At 37.8% G+C, this 19905-nt stretch overlaps 1 protein-coding gene across 8 annotated transcripts in view; it reads right to left on the reverse strand.

Annotated features, from left to right (window-relative positions):
• UTRN (utrophin) overlaps positions 1-19905 on the reverse strand; it is a 402533-nt gene that overhangs the window by 74881 nt on the left and 307747 nt on the right. For all 8 annotated transcript variants that reach the window (XM_068938835.1, XM_068938836.1, XM_068938837.1 and 5 more), the window contains 3 exons: positions 16605-16751; positions 15158-15236; positions 11337-11397 (listed from right to left, as the gene is read on the reverse strand). In XM_068938835.1, coding sequence (XP_068794936.1) covers positions 11337-11397; positions 15158-15236; positions 16605-16751 — 287 coding nt within the window. The remainder of the gene's footprint in view (positions 1-11336; positions 11398-15157; positions 15237-16604; positions 16752-19905) is intronic.

Consider the following 19905-nt stretch of genomic DNA (forward strand, 5'->3'; position numbering starts at 1 on the left):
CCTAACTCTCTCTGCCATGTATATCTGGCATCAACATGCCTTTGTGATGTGCTTTTTACAAAGCTCATAGACAAATATCTACTTCCTATTAGTTCAGTACGTATAAATAGTATTTTCTGTTAGGTGTTGACTGAACTTGAAATATTTCCTTAGAGTTCTTCCCAATTCACACTCAGGTATATACTTGCCTTTGAACACATTCTTAAAATTAAGTATGTATCTAAATGCTTTTCTGAGGAGATCTGCTTCCCCGAGCTGCAACTTTTCAGCACCTTGGTTTCAATTTCATAATACCATCACAGGAACTCTATTCATATCTCAAGTTCTGAATAGGGTAATTGAGGCCTTGGTATGTTCAAGAGTAGAACAGAAGTCCAAAGTCAAGGTACTCCTGTATCTAATCATCAGTGTTTTTATACTAAAAGTTTCTAAAAGACAGTTTAAAACACCACTGTGTCTACTTGTCCAGAAAAGTCACCTGGAAAACACTTATTTCCCTAACAGGTACATACCAAGAAAATATCAAGAAAGCAACCAAAAAGAAAAAAAAAAGAAGAGGCTGTATTTAGGTTTGGTGCTGTGCCAGTATTAAGGCAACTGACTGTCCAGCATTCTCAAAACGCTGGTATAACAACAAATTACAGTATATTAGAAAGAAAGACATATATAGCCTCTGTAAACAAAAACAGAAAATATAATATAATGGCTTGTATTGATCAACCTATTAAATAACCTCAAAACCAATCCCTGAAGCTCTCATAGTGTGGATATAAGTTGCTGAAGCAACTGAAGCTGCCGAACAGCTCCACTACTATGTTAACTGGGATGCTGTCATTATCATCTTAACTGTTTACAATTGATTTGTGTCAACACAACCAAGCTGCAAGTGTCCACTGTACTTGTTCCAATATGTAATCAGTTCAATAAAGCTTGTTTTAAGGTTATGCCTTCATCTCGATTCCCCCAACCAGGGAGGGAGGAAGGGAAGAAGGGAGGAAGAAAAGAAAAAACCCACATATCCTGGTGAATTTACTGTCAACATCATAAGCAAAAAGGATTTCTTAGCTCCTGATAATAGGCTCTTACCTAAGAGACCTTCAAATTTCTGTGTTAAAAGAAAAGGTGAATGACAGCACTGTGAAAGATACTTTAAAAAAATTATATAGTTTGCCCTATTTTAAACGCTAAAACATTAGTGCACATGCTATATGTAAATACACACAAAAATTAGCTGAATCAAATTTTGCTATTGCTTCAGAAATTCAACTACCTTCAAAAAAAAACTATTCATGTTAAAGTTAGCCATCAACATAAGAATTTTTCCAAATCACAGCCTCTGCTTCACAATTTACCATTTTCTGAAATGAAAAAATATGCTGCCAGGAAGAAACCTATTTTGTATTTGTGACATGTTGCAAAAATCCCACCTAAGAACTGCTGCAGATCTGCAAAGGTTTATTAGCAGCAAATGTCATCCCTATACAAACAACAACTGACTCACAGCAAAAGCTGGGTCAAAATTTTTCCTTTCTGAAAACAAACTGTTAAATTCTTCTAGGTCCAAAAAGACCTTCTGTCTTCTTATTTACAGAAAAAAAATATTCGAATAAATCCTTACTTTTTTTTTTTCCAGAAATATACCTATGTACTGCAGTACACCTCAGTAATGTTTAATTTGGGCTGGAGGCAAAACTAATTGCAATTTAGATTCCAGCTTCTAATCAATTTATAAAATCCTGAAGAGCTGACATTACCAATCAAACCTTTTCCCTAAGTCAGCTTTCAAGGATTTAAGAACAATTTTCACTTAAAATGTCTCTCAAATAACAGTCTCATTATTAAAATTGTATGCTTTAAGTATGTATTTTCAAAGACAATTTTATCTAAAAGATTAATGACAACATGCCACGCAAAAATGTTATTTTTTAATATTTTTCTCTGCTTCAAGTTAAGCATGCATAAAAGTGAAGCGGCCATCCCAAATCTCTGTATCCTGCTCTAGCATCCAGTTTCTGTTTTTAATTTAATAAGAACCTCAACAATTAAATTTTCTTCTTGTACAGAACGGCACAAAACACAACATGAAACTCATACCTAAAAATAACGACCAGAAAATATTTTTACATTTTTATTTCCATTAGAAACAGAAATACAAGGCTGTGTACTAATGGGTTTTTAAAACTCATCATTCAGTTCCTTTGTATTCCATATATGATAACTACCTGCCACTAGGAATCACAAGAGAAGGAGGCCCAAGGAACATCCTCCTGTGGAACTGAAAAAAGGGGACAAAGCATCCCTTCATCAAGGCTTGTTTATAATTACGCAAAAGTCAGTACTACCTGATAGCTGCTAAATGGCTATATGAGGTCATTGTGATTGTGCCAGCCTTATCCCAAAACACCTAACAAGAAACTTATCCATAACAGCTGAGCAATCCTGCAAGTGGATTCGTCAAACAAAGAACAGAAATGGACCAAGAACAAATGAACCAACGAGTGAATAATCTGTTCAGATAAAAGGAGGCAGCACCTTAACCCTACTGCTTTTGGCAGTGCCACTACCTCCGCTGAATATAATCCATGGACTAGACTTAGTATAAAAAAAACCCAGGGCAGGGGGAGAAATCAGTCTCCACAGTGACATTTCTTAATGCAATACTTTTGCTTGATTACAGTTTCATAATACGCAGGGGCTTTTACGTACACACAAATTGACTTCACAGGAAGAAAAAAATGGGTGTGCAGATAACCTTCCTATATTACAAATAAAATTGTCAGACTAAGAAATCATTTTGTTAGGAGCTCCAAACAGTAGGCAGGCAAGACAAAGTGCTTTCTGGTGATTTGGTTTGTAAAGCAGCTCTATGAAATGTGATCCATCTTTCTCTATTGTAGCTACAGTAGCTTTTGTGCCACTGATGCAAGACAAATGCAAACAGATTAACCTCTAAAAAACACGCTTAGAAAGTTCATAGTACTGGATGATCTCTAACAGATGACATGGGCTTGCTGAAGTTGGTGGAGATCTTTCTGATGGGGATCTCATAGCTCCTTTTATGCAGGTTCACAACATAGCAACCTATTCTAAGATACGCACTGCAGTAGTTAACAATCGCCTGTCCGTTACTATCCAAAGACTAAAAGCAGCTTTGGATGCTCCCCTGCTTGTCCGCAGCTTGCTCAGTAAATACAAAGAGCATACAAGAAATCAGACCTACAAGAACATTAAAAAATAAGGTAACAAACTATTACTTGCTTTCCTTATATGTATTTTACATATATGTGTGAAAGGTGTCATTGTGACAACATCAAAGAACCAGAAATAGCTAAAGCAAGGTAAAGTAACTAAAGCTGTGTGCACTTCTCACTACAGGAACAAAAGTGCTCTTGTCATTTTCTGAAGAGTGCCAGCAGAAAATGCTTGTACTAGCTCACGAAGACAGAGCTCCAACTTCATTCCTCTGTAGTCCATAACTTCTGCTAAGTCCAGAAGGCAATTAATGCAGATTGGATGGATTGTTTTCACCACACAAACATGACAGGGAGTCTTCCGAAAGTTCAGCGCTGAAAGAAAACTATCTGCTAAGAGCGTGAAGAAATGTCATTTTCTGTATTTTCCTATAGAAAACAATCTGGAGCCCTGAATGACAGAAAGCTGAGCTTGCAGAAAACCTGGGAAATCTGCAAGGCAGAAGCTGATCAAAAATCTAAATTTGGAATGCCCCTGAATTTTCTATGGTATTTTATTATATTAAAAGTTTATAATTGTAGTCATTTCACCAACCTTATGAAAAGAAAAATGGACACTAAACAAATATACATAGTCTTCCCTCACTATCCCAAATACTGTGACAGTTCTGTCCCAGGTTTCACTGCAGCGTTAAAAGAGTAATCACATTTTTTCCTGTCTTCACAGAGTAAAGTCTGATACCTATTCAGCTTGCAGAATTAGAAACAGAGTCTTTAGACAAAGTGAAGATTCATTGTTTTCCACTGGAGTTGATCTTTGAGCTATAAATTTCCCAAGAAATTTCAGTCTGAAGTTGTAACTTTTTTGCCTATCAGAAGATATTTTAGCAATTAGATTTATTTTATTGCCATCTGAACATTACTCAACAGCTTTGCAGAACCCTTTACAAGATCAATTGAAATATTCTTGGCAATATTTTAAACAACATACACAAATTGAAGAAATAAAGGTGTAGTTTTGCTTAGATATACTGAGATTTTCAACATAAATACTGTATCTCCATGACTTAAACCTGGCATGTGAATGTGCATGTGCTCATTTTAAGTCTGGCGCAGATTTAAAGAAAAATTGCTCAAACATAGGGACAAGTATAAAAACTTGTTTTTCTAACTCTTTTCCTTAAACCATCCTCACCTGATTCATTAGATATCACTATCACTTCTAGTGATTTTTAAGGCCTTAGAAGTGGTTACTAGAACATAATGAAATAATTCTCGCTGGCTGCAACAACACTATTACACCACAGGCAAATCTAGCATACAAACTACAGCAATTCAGCAGAGTGTGTGCAGTGTGGTGGCATGACTACATACTCAGTTCACATTTACAGCCTGTAATGAAAACAATATATACATATGTGTGTGCGTGTGTGTGTGCACGTGCACATATGTATTTATATATTTTATTCATTATATTCATATTTATATATTTCATTCATTATTTTATCCATATATTTTATTTATTTATATATTTATGTCTATTATTCCCCGTTTAATAATGAAATGATTCATTATTTTGTCAAAGGACATTTACAGTAGTATCTCCATTGGTTCTTTGAGAGTAAATCCCTTTGTGCAGATGGCATCTCAATTACTCATATAAACTAAAAGGCACATTGAGATGACACAGAACTGTTTCATAAAGGTTAAGCTTCATCAGCAGAAAGCAATATTACTATGATGAGAATGTAAGGCTGGATGCTGCTGTGACAGTCACACCAAGAAGCACCTTCTCTTGCAAGTACTCAGCAGGACTACTTGCAGAATGAGATGATATTTAGCTTAGTTAAGAGTAAATAATAGCTACGCTATTATTCATCTTGCATATAAACGGCACTAGGAAAAACAGACTTTCCAAGATCTACGGGAGCTCAGGATATGAGATTTCATCCCACATGTACTGGGTGGCATAAGATTACATTTCTGCTACCGGGCAAGCAAGACGGTCTACAGAATAACATCACAAGTACTGTGGACATGGTATGTCTTCCCACATGGATCAGGCAGGGAACTACTGAAAGTGTTTCCCTGAGTGACCCAGAAGAGAGTTAGTTCATTTGGTGCTATTTTTCTGTTAGTATCGCAAGATTTAGTTATTCAGAAAAAGAGACACCTCGCTTCTGCCAAAAACTACTGACACAACATAAGCCATGCAGTAAAATACACATCCATGAACAGACTGTATAACAAGGCAATGTAATTAAAAAAAAAAACAGCTATGAGTCTATATGTATTTGTGTACATTTAAATAACTAAAAATAGAAGTTGTAACCAAAAAATATCCTAATTTTTAAAAACTACATATTAACAAACTGTTCTAAAGCTTAAATGATAAATACACTTCACCTTACAACCTGCTTCTTATCCATTATGTTTATCAGCAGCTTTCTAATTATTAATTGTCAGAGATAATCCCTGTTAAAAACACTTGCTGGTTGTAAATAAAGAGCAGGTAAGTAATGTGTGGTTCAAATTACAATCTCTGGAAATAAATGAATACCGCAGCTGAAATGAACAGAGCAAGTTGCACATCTCATAGGGTTTCAAGCTGTCTGTGGACTTGGGAAAAATAATTCAATTCGTACTTCTAAGCTTTTTTTCCTACAAGAAAGAAAATCAGAGACATGGATATTTTTGCATAAGTTCTTAGCATGGACCAGGTCTACGCCTGTGTTGATAATCATTGGCACACAACAAGAGAACAGACACACTGGACCAGTACTACGGCATTGTGTTAAGAAGCTTTGTGTTCATGGAGACGAGGTCATTTGCACAAAACATGAAGTGAGATCAGGATCTTTACTGATGACTAATGAATCTACAGCACTCAGAACAGTGTTTTTGTTGCCCTTGCCAAATTTCAAATGGGATAACAACGTCTCCACTGTATAAATGTGTCATGCTGTTTTATCTACACACCGTACTTTTCCTTTTTTTTATAAAGGTCATTAGAAAATACTGTTTGGTGGTGGAAAAGAGTTAGCATGATGCATTGCAAGGGTAATGTATTTTAGAGGCTGGTGAAGCAATTTACATGCAGATATTTTGAAATCCCTCCACAGAAAATGTACTACCTCATTTCCTTAATAGAAAATGAAGACCAGCAAAGCAACTGGTAATTGAGGAAACGCTCAAAATTGAAATCTGTATTATCTTTTTTTGCAAGTTATATTTTATTTTCTGTTTAATAATTCTAAGAGTGGGATTATGGGTATAAATAGAATAAGAAAAAAGTTTAAGTTCCCAGTTCCATTTATAGTTCCTCTCTTCCTCATACAGGCATAAAATGAACAAGAGGAAAGACTTCCTGAAGAGCCTTGAAAGATCTAGAAGCAGAAAGCATCTTATCTCCTTTGCCCTCTAAAGTAAAGAGTGGTACAGGAGGCAATAAAATGGGCTTTTACAATGCTGATGATGCTGGGTTCTTTGCAGGACAACAGAAATGTAACCAGGGTGATTACGGACTTTATATTGATCAATTTGATGATCACACCAGGACAGGCTCTGCATGAAATTAAACACACTTAGACCCTTTTGTATTTCCCTCTCTTTTCTTCAGTGAAGTACAAATATCTAATAATTTACAGCAGTGAAAGGCACACAGCTGAAGTACATTTAAATTACAGTTAAAAGAACAACAGTGAGAAATGCCAGGTTAATTATGTTTTCTTTGCATTCTTTTCAGTGAATCATTTATTCTTCAAACACGTTTACAGATCATACATATTGTTTGCTTTATTTTTCTGTTTCTTTTCAAAATACTTTTATGGAAGTACTGAAAAACATAGGCTCTATTTTTTGCATTTTCTGTTACAGAGGTCAAGCATGTTTTATTTGTGTATTTCAAATAGTTAGGAATGAGAAATGATAGAAAACACTCATTATGAAACCTCAAAACCTTTGCAAAGCAACCTATGAATGGTTCAATGGCATGCTTGCCTGAAGAAAATCAATTTTTGTCCCTTGAAAGCATTTGTCCAAACTTACCACTTTTATTACCAGGAGTGGATTAGTAAATACTGCATGTGCTGTTTTGCATCCCTCGCCACACTGCTCATTAGTCTCGTTCTCTTTTGTAAAGTCTGAAAGACTCAACTTTTTTCAGAAGCATCTAGATTTTACAGGTTTGGTTTTTTTTTTTTTCTCAAGCACTTTATTTCACTCATCATTGATTGAATTTTACTGCAGCAGAGAAGAATCAGACTAGAGAAATACAAAAATTTTTACCAAGTATCATTAAGAAAAAACCAGATAGGACACAAACGGGACTACATAAAGCCACCTCTAAAGATGCAAAGTCATTTAGCAAATTTGGTTTATATAACGAGAGATTCAGAGAGAAGGAAAGAGACAGGCTAAATCATGTCTATAAAGCTAAGTTCAATTAAATATCTGCCACAGCGCAGGGCACAGACACGTTAATAAACTCGGGCTCAAAGAATTATGAGTCCCTCTTCCAACAATGCAGAACAGTCACTCCTTTTCAAAAGGCTGCAAACCCAGATTATCTCTGCCTGAACTTATGGGGCAGAGGAGTTTGGATGCTGGCTTTAAGTCTCTCACATACTTGTGGTACCTGATTAAATACAACTCCAGAAGGGATAGACATGCTGATGGTTAGTAAATGGAGAGGGGAGAGTGATCTACACTCTGAAGCCCTTTATCACTGGCATCAGGAAAGAAACAGAATAAATGTTGCTTATCTGAAGACACAGACATCTTGCACCATTCTGACATTCTCCTTATAGATTCATTGCCACCCTAGAGTACTCCTTCTTGCCTTCTCATCTTCAGTTCCCTAATTTTTTTAAACTTTGCCCTCTGCATGCAATAAAACTAGGAAGATTGTAATATTTGTTTAAATACTCATCTTAACAGAGGTACAGCTGCAAAATCATCTGCAGCTATGTCACTTTTGGAACACCTTATATTTCTCATACAAGGACAGTCTAGAAAAGCAAATGAAAGGAACTAAACATATGAATTTATGGTTGACTAAACAGAGTGTATGTTCTTATTCAGAATTCAATTAGCCTGATTTCAATTAGCATTTTACTTCCCTTTCAAAATGAATTAAAGTTTGCAGCCATCCATCACTGAATCACACTTTTATTCTCCCTGTTCGGCTGTTTTTCTTCCTATCCTGTAAAACGAGCAACTGGTACCTTAAACTTTATTCCTCAATACACGAATCTTACCACAAAAACAGTAACCATAACTGGTCTCAAAGGATATGAGTTATTGAGATTCATCATAAATTTTCTTTCTATTCAAGTTGTGTTTTATATCATCAGCACCTCATTCAAAGATGTTAGAACAATTAAAAATATCAGCAAAAACATTAAATAACAACTTAATCTGTACATCTTTCCAAGAGATTCTCTCTGCATAAACAAACTCCACTGGATCCTGTTGACTGCTCTCTTGAACTGTATTGCTAAAGCTCATTTAATCTCTCCAACCAAATATGTTTTTTATGTCAGTATGTTTTTTCCTCTCTTCTCTCAACTACATTCAAAATTAGGGAACGGGCAAAGATGAGAAATAATATTTAAAGCTAAGAGTACTCTCCAGCCTGATGATAGTAAAAACAAATGAAGTTCAAAATCAGCTCTTTTCTGTTTTATTTTCCATAACTCAGTATTTTGCCTATCTGGGTTGCCTACCTGCCAACTCTGAAGTTTGGATTAGCATACAATAAGAAACAAAGGTTCTGCCAAGGTCAGTCTGCAGCTTCACAGTCTGACAGGCAGAAATTCAGCATTCCTCCCTGTGCTTTAAAAAAAAAAAAAACAACCAACCAACCAACCCTCCCCTCTTCCCCCCATCCCCCAACATTCAAAAATACCACACACCACCTACTGGTTACATGTAACATCATTCTCCTCTTTCAAGATATAACTATCAAGACATTGCTTCAGCAGCATCTATCGTGTTGAAAACAGAGAAAAATCTACTGGAAAAGTCTTCTTTGAGATGCAGCAGTTAATTCTGCTGACTTCATTAAAACAGTCCTTAAAAAACACGTAGTAGTCTCTCTTTCTAAAAAGACCTTGACCATCAGAGAACTTGCCCTACACTTCTGTCTCTTTATCAGATTTCCTGTGTAAGACCACTAAACCAGTTATCGAAAGACACCGGGACTTTGTTTCTCCACCCTCGCTGGCCTCACTCACCAGACACAGGGCAGCCAGCGCACTACTGTCAGAGTAGGCCCCGAGTTTCAGTGGATACTTTGCCACCGAGTTCTGCATTTGCAGGACTGCACCCAACGTGCCTACTGGAAAGACTTACTCTCTATTGAATTTGTCATGGTAAAAAACTGATTTATCAAAAATTGAACTTAAGACATGGATGGGGGCAGGGGAGATGCCCACTAACTTCAGAAAACCTCCAAATTTCTCCTGAAACATGAGAAAAGGATATGCATGTGAAATATTCAAGTTAAAAATCTTTGCTATGCTCAGTATGAACCAGGAATTTCAACCTTCGTCTATTCAATCACAGGTAGTGCTCTGAGGACCCAACTGTCACTTGCTCTAGGACTACTTATCCTACCCCATATCAATCTCTCCCGTCTCCGAACATTCCTAGGCCTCCACAGACCTGACCTTAAAGGCACTTAGACCCTATAAACAATTCACATTTAAGCTACTGGCTACGATCAGGTAGAGCAGGAATATGAATCGTCATCCTTCATACTTCGCAAAAGACTTAGCAACAAGAGAAAGGACTGTTCAGTCGTTTTCCTCTGACTCTCTGCACTTTTATGCTACAAAGTTTTCTTTCTATTATGCTGTAGATGTATCAGTTCAATTTTACTGCTGTCTCAAGCAGGACAGTCACTGTCCCTTCTGGTCTAAACTCTGTCCCCTCCTCTTCCACGTCAGGGTAAAGGAAAGAACCTCTCTTCCAGCAGACCTCAGCCTTCTGTAGCGCCCTACAAAACCTTTCAGCACAGGCACAAACTCTTTCATAGAGCTCTCAAGGCTATTCACAGCAGATTTTTTTCTTTTTCTAGTTACTTATCTTGGACATCTAAAAATAATTTTCACACAACACTGTAAAAACAACTGCCATACCTCCAGAATGATGACAACAGGTTTGATTGACACAGATAAACACAAAAATTTACCACTACCCACCTACTTGAGAAACATCAAATACTCGTAAACTGTTTTAAGCACAAAATGTGGCGCGCCCAAATTTATGACAGTGCAATATGCAAGAGTACAAAATCTTTGCTGATACTTCTTTAGAATGAATTATTTGCAGATCCTATTCATAGTTATCCAACAGTCTTGAAAAATGTACTTTTTGCCAAACTCAAACTGAAGTACTCTGGGCCTGGTTTACTGTACATTGTACCTTCTTATAGCTACATTTACTTCTCTGACAAATAGCTATCCTTCTCTCTTTAAATGATAGACAAACAGTACATAAATAAATGCTTATGGAATGGGAAAACCAAAATTACGGATTGTCCATGTTCTCCCCCAATAAAATACAGTTGTGCAATTTTACTCACCTTTTACATTAATTTTACATTTATGCTAACATTATACACTACAAAAACTATCTAAAACTAAAGAAAAAGGAGAATCAATGCGTGCCTCTTTCAGTAGGAACTTTGCACAAAAGAAAAAATGGGCTCTACAGATATTAGTCACCACAGTACTACTACAGGCTATGAATTTGGTGTTTTTAAATATATTATGTACTCAGTCTTCTCCCCTTTATTGTATAGCTTATATTCTGGCCAAACCATACTTGTAAGTTTGTGCTCAGTCTGAAGTCCTGAACAAAGCCCAGTATCTTATTACCCTGGAGCATCTTTGTTTTGTTTTTGTTTTTATCTGAGTGCAGTCTTTTTGTAACTGATATTATTACTGCCTATTTCTGAATGAGACAATATACAAAACAATAAACATGAAAACATTTAGTACACGCAGCATAACACTATGCAGAGAGATCAGCCTGTTAACATTTCTAGTTACTTATTACCACCTGTTTTTTTCTGTCACTTATGGTAATAAGACCCCTTTGTTTTGCTTATGTGAAACTTAAGAATCAAGGCAAACTTACTTGATATAGTAGGGTACTTTGTTATGTGAAACAGATCTCTGCCATGGAAACTGTACTGAAGCTGAGGAAACAAACAGAAAGTAATTATTAGAAAACACCTGTCAGATAGAAGATATTCAACTATTATTGTTCTCTTTGTACAATTAACGCGGTTATATAATAAATTAGGTGGGAACAACTAAATTTCGCAGACAAGCTTATAGTAATTAGAAATTCAGCTGGAGAAAACAAAGGCTATATCAAGATGATTTTAGCCATACATTTGATGCCAAGGTGGAAAAAAATGAATGTAGTGCTTCTACTCCAAAGAAGGATAATAAATTCTGAACAAGCACGCTATCCATCCAGAGCACACTGAGACACCAGTTTTCAGAAATGTCTTCACTACTTTAACTAAATACTGGCAACAAAACAAAAAAGAAAAGTATCTACTTTATTATTAGTTACAGCCCCTAGCTCCTATTTGCAACTCAGATCAATATTGATTAACACTGTATAAAAGATAAAAAAGCGTTATAACCTGCCTTTGTACTCCTTGCTGAACAGCAGCAATCTTTCCAGGATATATGCGAGTCTGATACATCAACAGATACCATCCATAACACCAGCAAGCCTTCTATATACTGAGCTATAAAAGGCACAAAGTCATACGCCACAATACAACCTGCTTATCTAAAGATTTCAGGACATATATGAGGAAGAAATGTTCAGGCCTACAGGACAGCTGGTGTACAGCTTAAAAGTGGCTACTGACTGAAGGACTGTAGGTGCATATACATCCTACAGGACATTACCAAACTGATGCCTGGTTAATTAAGAGTTTTGGCACAGAAGAAATTCACTTCACTAGATTCACTGCAGAAGCAGAGTTTGAGAGAATATATAAGAACAACTGATCAGGATGAATTTATATTGAACATGTATGCCAACACTTCCACAACAGAATGCCTACTCTGAGGGACTAATTCCTCTAATTTAAATACCTAAAAAATCAGATGCAACATTCATTCAACTAAAGTAATTAAATACACTCTTGATTACCTAACTTTCTGCAAGCATGGCCCACTTTTGAGCACATCCTTCTCTGAGGAACCGATTTGAGAGTAACTTGCTCTTTTGCCTTCCAAAACCTCTTACGCTGCAGGGCACACTTAACAAACAGCGTGAGTCAGTCTAAGCTGGTACTGTTGCAAAGATAGGAAGTCTCACCCTCTTCCCAGACATGCTGTTCCCTCAGCAGTTGTGACTGCTACCTGGACCTCATGAAGTTGGATGCTTTATAGTTTAAGCAGCATTAGATTAACCTACTGAAAAACAGATTACTCTGAAGTATATTTGGGAAACTAAGTAAAAACATTATTCACTGGAAAAAAAAAAAAACAGAAAAAATGTCATTTACAATACAAATTAGTTATTTACATGGCAAGAGAAAAATATAGTAACAGCTAAATGCTCAAATATAGGCAGGAAACAAAAAAATAGTCTCTCAGGTACTCATAATGCTGAAGATCGACATGAAAATCAAGCAAATGGGTGAAAGAGGACATAAGCTCTGGAGTTTCGTTCTTGAATGCTGCAATTTGGCATCTATGGCTGCTGAGGTACTACTACACTAAAATTACGTCAGCTAACTAAGAAGGAAAACGTGGCCACAGCTTGCTTGCAGTTGACTTACTTTTTATGAGACTATAGATACTCTGCACTGACAGAGATATGAATTAAACAATCTAATAAATTTATGTCAAATGTTAATTATTATAGGTCAAGTGATATTATACTTATTTGGGAAAAATCTTTCCAAAACATTGTCAGTTTTCTGTGCTGCATGAACCTCTGCAAAATGAAATTCCCATTCTTTTTTGAAAATCAGTTTCTTGATGAAAACTGAATAGAGTAGTTATCGATTCTGGCACTCACTAGGAGCACTGCAGATATTAATAAAAGGCTAGACGTCATTCAGAGATGCTTTGAACAGGGTATTTGAAGGCATTTGGTAGTATTTGTCTGTGGTTCTTTGCACTATCTACCAATGTGCATTCTGGAAACTTTCCCTTCCTGACCTTTGCACGTAATATAAAAAACAATGTCCTTTCAAGCCCCAAAGATGTCCTAAGCGAGGCTGAGGCATGCTGATAAGGCACTGTACAGTCTCTTTGGCTGTAATTCTATGAACATTTTATCCAGCAACGAAGCCAGTTTGAGAAGTTCCAGCTACTCATTCCAACTTCTCCCAACTGCAGTTTACCACTTCGCTCAGTCTTGCGAATACAATTATTTGTGGTGGCATGCTGTAAGCCAAATTAAGGAAGTGATCCAGGTCAAGGCAAACAAAAACCAGCCAGTCATGCCTGGCACGCTTCCTAGTTTTACATAAGGATCCTTTCATGGATCAGACCAGTCATCTAAACAGTTGCATTGGTCTGGGTGTGGAGAGATTACCCGGGCATAGGACTGAAGTCAGGAACAGCTTAAACCAACTAGGGTAAGGGAAACTACAACTTCACTATGTTGCTTCCTAATCTCTTTTAATTACATAAACTAGACTAACTAGTCTCCCAAAGCATTACACTGGCATTTTTAACAGTGCCTAAGGTGTCTCTGTATACTCTTATTGGAACTTATTAGATAGCTGTACTTTCCAGGTCAAGGTTATAGTTGAGAGTGGAAGTGCCACAAACCCACAGTAGCAGCACTACACTTCAAATGAGATTCATACAGCAAAACACCCAACTGAACAAAGAAACAAAAAAACGTACTTTTGAAGTTTTCAGTTTGTTCTGTCAATTTAAACAAGGGAATAGTGGCTCCAAGAATTGTTTCGCATAAGACCTGTAATATTTTAAATACACTGCACCTCATTTACCATGTTGTTCACTCAGAAACTGCTTGTCAGTGTGAAGTAAGAACATTGCTGCCACATAAGAAATCAAGATTTATTCAATGTGTTAAAAAATATTAGCTATTTAGCTAATATAGCACATACGGTGCTTTAATATCTCTGGGACAAAGCTGCTCATTTTTATGTTCATTTTTCATAACTCTTGAAATTGTTTTATCATTATTATTGAAGCACTCAGTTAAAAATTGGAGAGCTTCCAGAGTTAACACTGTGTGTCATAAACTTTGATGATGGTAGTTGGACTAGAAGGTCAGAAAATCAACATGAATCTTGATATCACCATCTGTAATGAATAAGTCAAAATGAGAATGAGGGAGTTAAGCATCTGTTTTTGCCCTCTCCTAGGAATATTTGGAAATTATAGGCTTATATGTCTACGAATTTCACTGAAAAGAAAAAAAAGCATGAATTTGTCTCAAGGAGAAGCGTGCCTTTCCATCCTCTTCACTTAGCGTTCTAGGAATACACAACATGAAGCCCTTTAAAAAGTTCTAGTGTGCAAAAACCTAGACAACCCTTCTCTTGTGACATCCCAGTAAGCACGGAAGAGAAAGCTGAAGACAAAGGCAGCAAGGAATGAGAAGATATAGTTACAAACACATGACAACTCTAGAATGGCCATCGGTCAGACCTTGCAGGAAACAATGACAAAGAACAACCAAGAAAGCAACCGGGGCAGAATCAGGGACATAGTGAGGTAATCCCGGAGGGAAGCACATCAGTGAGGACTTCACTGAAGTTATAAAGCCTGAGAATGAACCACCCCTGCAGAAACAGGCAGGCATGAAACAACGAGGAAGACGAACTTTTTGTGTTCCAGCCGAGTGAAACCTGGAGGGCAGTTAGTAAAAGGCAGGCAGTGTTTGAGATATGACTGCACCCAAGGCTTTCTCAAATATATCGATTCATTCAAAGAACTTACTGGAAAGAAAGTGCTGTGATGCAGGCCCAAAATCTCGGTGTGCCTCCTGTAGCTGTTTAAGGCGATCCTCTACAGACACCTACACATTAACATACATACATAAAATTTACATCGCAGTGACTTTGCAACAACATGGCCACAATAACAAAAACAGTGGTTTACATTCATTTTGGTTAAATAAATTAAAGTTGACTTTGTGTCACTTATCTACCACCTAGTCATTTAAGGCTACTTTTTTTTTTGCTTGATAAAAGTACAAGAACATTGCAAGATACAAGTAGCGCAGATCAATAATGAACGGGTGACTACAGCTGACCACTGACATTTCTGACTCCCTCCCAACCCTTCCCTTGTCCAAATGTCTATAGTCAGCAGGTCTCCCTTTGATTGGATTGATCTCACAGTTGCCTTTCCAACATAGAACGATTTTGGAAGATATCGCTTTACAGGCTGATACGACTTCCTCCTGTTTACTAATTAAAACTGCACTAGAACATGCAGGGGTTTGGCTGCTTAGTTAACTCTCTTTAAGGAAAAAAAAATCCAATATCAAATTATATTAAAGAAAGGGAAGGACAGATATGATACATTAATAATTTTGACTCTCAGGAGAAACTGATTCAAAGCTACTAGCTCAGAAGCTGACACCTGAGTTTTGTGAATTCTGCTCCACCACCCTCAGCTAGAGAGGCAAGTGACCCTCCAGCCTTCCCCCAGTTCTTTCCAACACTTCATATTCCCCTTAGGAGCCCGGGAAAGAATATGCAGAAGTTGATTTACACCAAATATTTACTACAAAAAAAGGGAGTGAGGAAGCGAAAAGATTGCTAAATGAACTTTAACTAATGTAAGAAACTTTATTAAATCGTTCAATATGAAAGTGTAAATGAGTTTTAACTGTAATCAGATACATTTTAATTCACCTTCCTCAGATCATTTAAGCACCAAAAGTCATAACTAAGTAGTATGAATCTCACTTATATCAGCCCCTCTTCTGCTTTATAACACTAAATATGCTATTGCTCACGTCTTAGCTCTACTAATACTTAAGTCATTTCAAGTGAAATTCCTGGCAGAAATTGAACAGTCAAGAACAAAACAAAATAACTTTCACATGGGTTGGAAACAACAGAAATGTGCAGACTAGTTTTCATTAACAATGATTTATGGAGTAAAAATACTGCTAAAAGTATGCGGCAAAAGTCCCCGCTAGTCTTCAAAGATTAATGCAGTCTCTTGAGTGAGTAAACTGCTGAGACAGCTGAAAAGGAAAGCTATCTGTCAAGATAGTGAAGGAAAGACAGTTCCCTGTGTTGCTTTTGTACCACCAAAGTAACATCTTGAAGAGAGAAATAATGGAAACATGATATTAGTATAGCTATTAACACAACAGAAGAGCAAGAGAGGAGCGTTCCCCGCCTCCCACCATAAGCACTCAGAAGCATACCTGTAAAAGTTTCCACCGCATATTAAGATCATCTAATTGACGAGACATCTTTAATGATGGATAAAGATCAAGTGGAGACAGCTGACTGGACAAATCATTTACTGTTTTAACTTTCAAGTTGATGGGAGCAATTTCTTCTCCAAAAGCCTGTAAAAGTAAACATACATTTATGCTTGACAGACATCTCCTAAGCAGCAAGAAAGCCAAATTAAACTCAGCATAGTGGTGACTAATGTGGCTGCTTATGCTAAACAACTGTATGCAACTCCAAGTCTTCCAGCAAAGAAAGTTCATTTACTTCAGTACTCTTATCAACTACTGCATATCCATCTTTGGAGTCAGAGACAGTATGAAGTTTACCCAACGGCCCACATCCAAATTATGCCCTTAAACCAGAGTACTATAATTTAAATAAGGTATTTAGTAGAAAAACGCAATGCTGTATTAGGAGCTTTAGTCTCTGTCCAGCACTCTAAAAACAAAATATATTTAATAAGAATAACTACAGTTTTCCACTACAAAGAAGCTGACAAAAATTCAATTTAAAAACTACTACTGAATTAGCAAAGCATGAAGAAACAGATCTTCTAAGGAAAAGGAGTACAACATTTCACCTAATTAGAATTGGAGAGTTAAAACTATTACGACGATTAAAACAAAGAAAAAAGGTTTATTGAATCAAATGGAACTAAATAGAGCATTAAAAACAAAATTGATGTAGTCTGAGTTGCAGCTGAGAAGATGCATCAAATATCTTTCTTGCTGTGAGCAATTAATTGTTCAGTCCTATAAATGGCTTGACTAAAACTAATAAATCAGCCAAAAACAACTAGAAAAAGGTTTCTCTTTGGACATCTCAATTATTTACCTCCCTTCAAACTCTCTCTAATCAGGTCCAATAACCTACTGGTAAGGAAGAAGCAGCTGGCTTCTGGAGAGCCAGCAGGTCCCTATTACTTTAGCAGATGTTTCAGTTTTCCCACGTCAATGAAAATCTAAAAGACTTTGCTTTATTCTCCTTTACAGAAAGGCCATCAAGATATGACAAATTGCTTCCTATCATGAGAACAAAGAGCTATTCAGCATCAGCATGTTAGCACTTTCTTTAGCATCTATATTAAAATGTAAAGAGGGGAGGAAGAGACGCATTACTCTTCCTGAATCAACAGCGATCTAGAAATAAATCAGCTGTGACTGTCTTTAGCTTAAAGATTTTAGATTCCATTAAGCCTGAAAGTAGCAACAAAATTTGGAGAATGAGGATGCTTACACAGGTACATGTGAACTAACACAGCCCTGAGTGTTAATTTAATAAATTGAATTTACAGACTATGTATGCATAATAGAGTAATTGTAGCAAAGTGCTTGCAGTCTATGACCCTTCATCCTTTCCTCACTAGCTTTCCAGGCTGAAGTCATGGATACTCAGGTACATTGACCCCAGGGTCTTCTATTATTTTACCATATTCATTCACAGATCAGAATCATAGAGGGCCCAGGTTGGAAGGGACCTCTGGAGATCACCTAGCCCAACCCCCCTGCTCCAGCAGGGTCACCTACAGCAGGTTGCCCAGGACTGCGTCCAGACACTATGGAGTATCTCCAAGGATGGAGATTCCATAACCCCTATGAGCAATCTGTGCCAGCGCTCAGTCATCCTCACAGCAGGGCAGTGTTTCTTAGATTCAAACGAAACGGCCTGTGCTTCAGTTTGTGCCCGTTGCCTCTCGTCCTCTCACTGGGCACCACTGAAAAGAGCCTGACCCCATCTTCTTTACAGCCTCCCTTCAGAGACTTATACACATTGATTAGATCGCCTCTCAGTCTTCTCTCCTCCAGGCCCGGCTCTCACAGATTGTCCTCACAGGAGAGATGCTCCAGTCCCTTCATCAGCTTAGGAGCCCTTTACTGGACTCGCTCCAGGAGCTCCTCATGTCTCTTGTACTGGGGAGCCCAGCACTGGACGCAGCACTCCAGCTGTGGCCTCACCAGGGTTGAGCAGGGAGGAAAGAGTCACCTCCCCTGACCTGCTGGCAATACTTCTCCTAAGGCAGCCCAGGGTCGCGTAGGCCTTCTCGGCCACAAGGGCGCGTTACTGGCTCATGGTCAACTTGTTTTCCACCGGGACCCCCAGGGCCTTCTCTGCAGAGCTACTTGCCAGCTGGCTGGACCACAGCATGTACTGCTGCATGGGATTATTCCTCCCCCAGGGCAGGACCTGGCACTTCCCTTTACTGAACTTCCTCTCTGCCCATTTCTCCAGCCTGTTGAAGTCCCTCTGAATGGCAGCACAGCCCTCTGCTCTGTCAGCCTCTCCTCCCAGTTCTGTATCATCAGCAAGCTTGCTGAGGGTGCACTCTGCCCCATCATCCAGGTCACCGATGGAGAAGTCCAGCAGGACTGGACCCAGCATTGACCCCTGGTGTACACCGCTAGCTATTGGCCTCCGATTAGACTTTGCACCGCTGACCACAACCCTCTGAGCTCTGTGATTCAGCCAGTTATTCTTGAGTTAGAAAACTGAAAAGTGCATCCATGCAAAACTAAGGAGTTACAGATCTTGGATATAACTCCTGTGTGCTAAGAAATGCAAAAGAAGCTTGGTGATAATTGCTAAGTTGCTTAAAACAGCAATTTCCTGTACTATATTGATAGAAAAGTACACAGCCACATAGTCTCCTGGAATCCCCGATAATCAGGCGCTCCATTGGGCTCTTTCTAGACAGCTTTCCTGACTAACGTCCCAGTTCCACCTGTGCAACTAAGTGGAGGAGGACTCTATTACCCATTGTTGGCAGCAGTGCTGAGCCCTGCATGGGTATTCCAGAGCCCTGGTGGCAAAAAACGTTATGCCCATGAGAACATTACACTCTAATGATTGTTCTTCCCTTTGAAATAACCCTTAAGAGACATCGGGCTAATGTAAAAGTAAATACAATTTTTCATTTATGCAAGCTAAAATAGACAACATACATGCTGTTTGCGAAAGCTGATGAACAGAAATTAAAGCTCCAAATATAGCTCTGTACTACTAAAACTGGCTCTAAAAGTTTTCTAAGACAAAGTTGCCCAAGATTGTTTAACAGAGCTGATAGCTCACCACTACAAAAAAGGAGAGGAGCCTGCTGTCATCTACCTGGACGATAAACTGACTCAGCTCACTCAAACTTCAGTGCTTGGGCAAAGCTCCAAACAAACCCATGGCCTAAGCGTGGGTTAGACAGTTTTTCTAGGTGGAAAACATCTAAATACCAGAATACATTTTTTTCCACATATAACGAATATTATATGCCATAGAAAT

This window comes from Struthio camelus, chromosome 3, assembly GCF_040807025.1.
Source record: "Struthio camelus isolate bStrCam1 chromosome 3, bStrCam1.hap1, whole genome shotgun sequence".
NCBI lineage: Eukaryota > Metazoa > Chordata > Aves > Struthioniformes > Struthionidae > Struthio > Struthio camelus.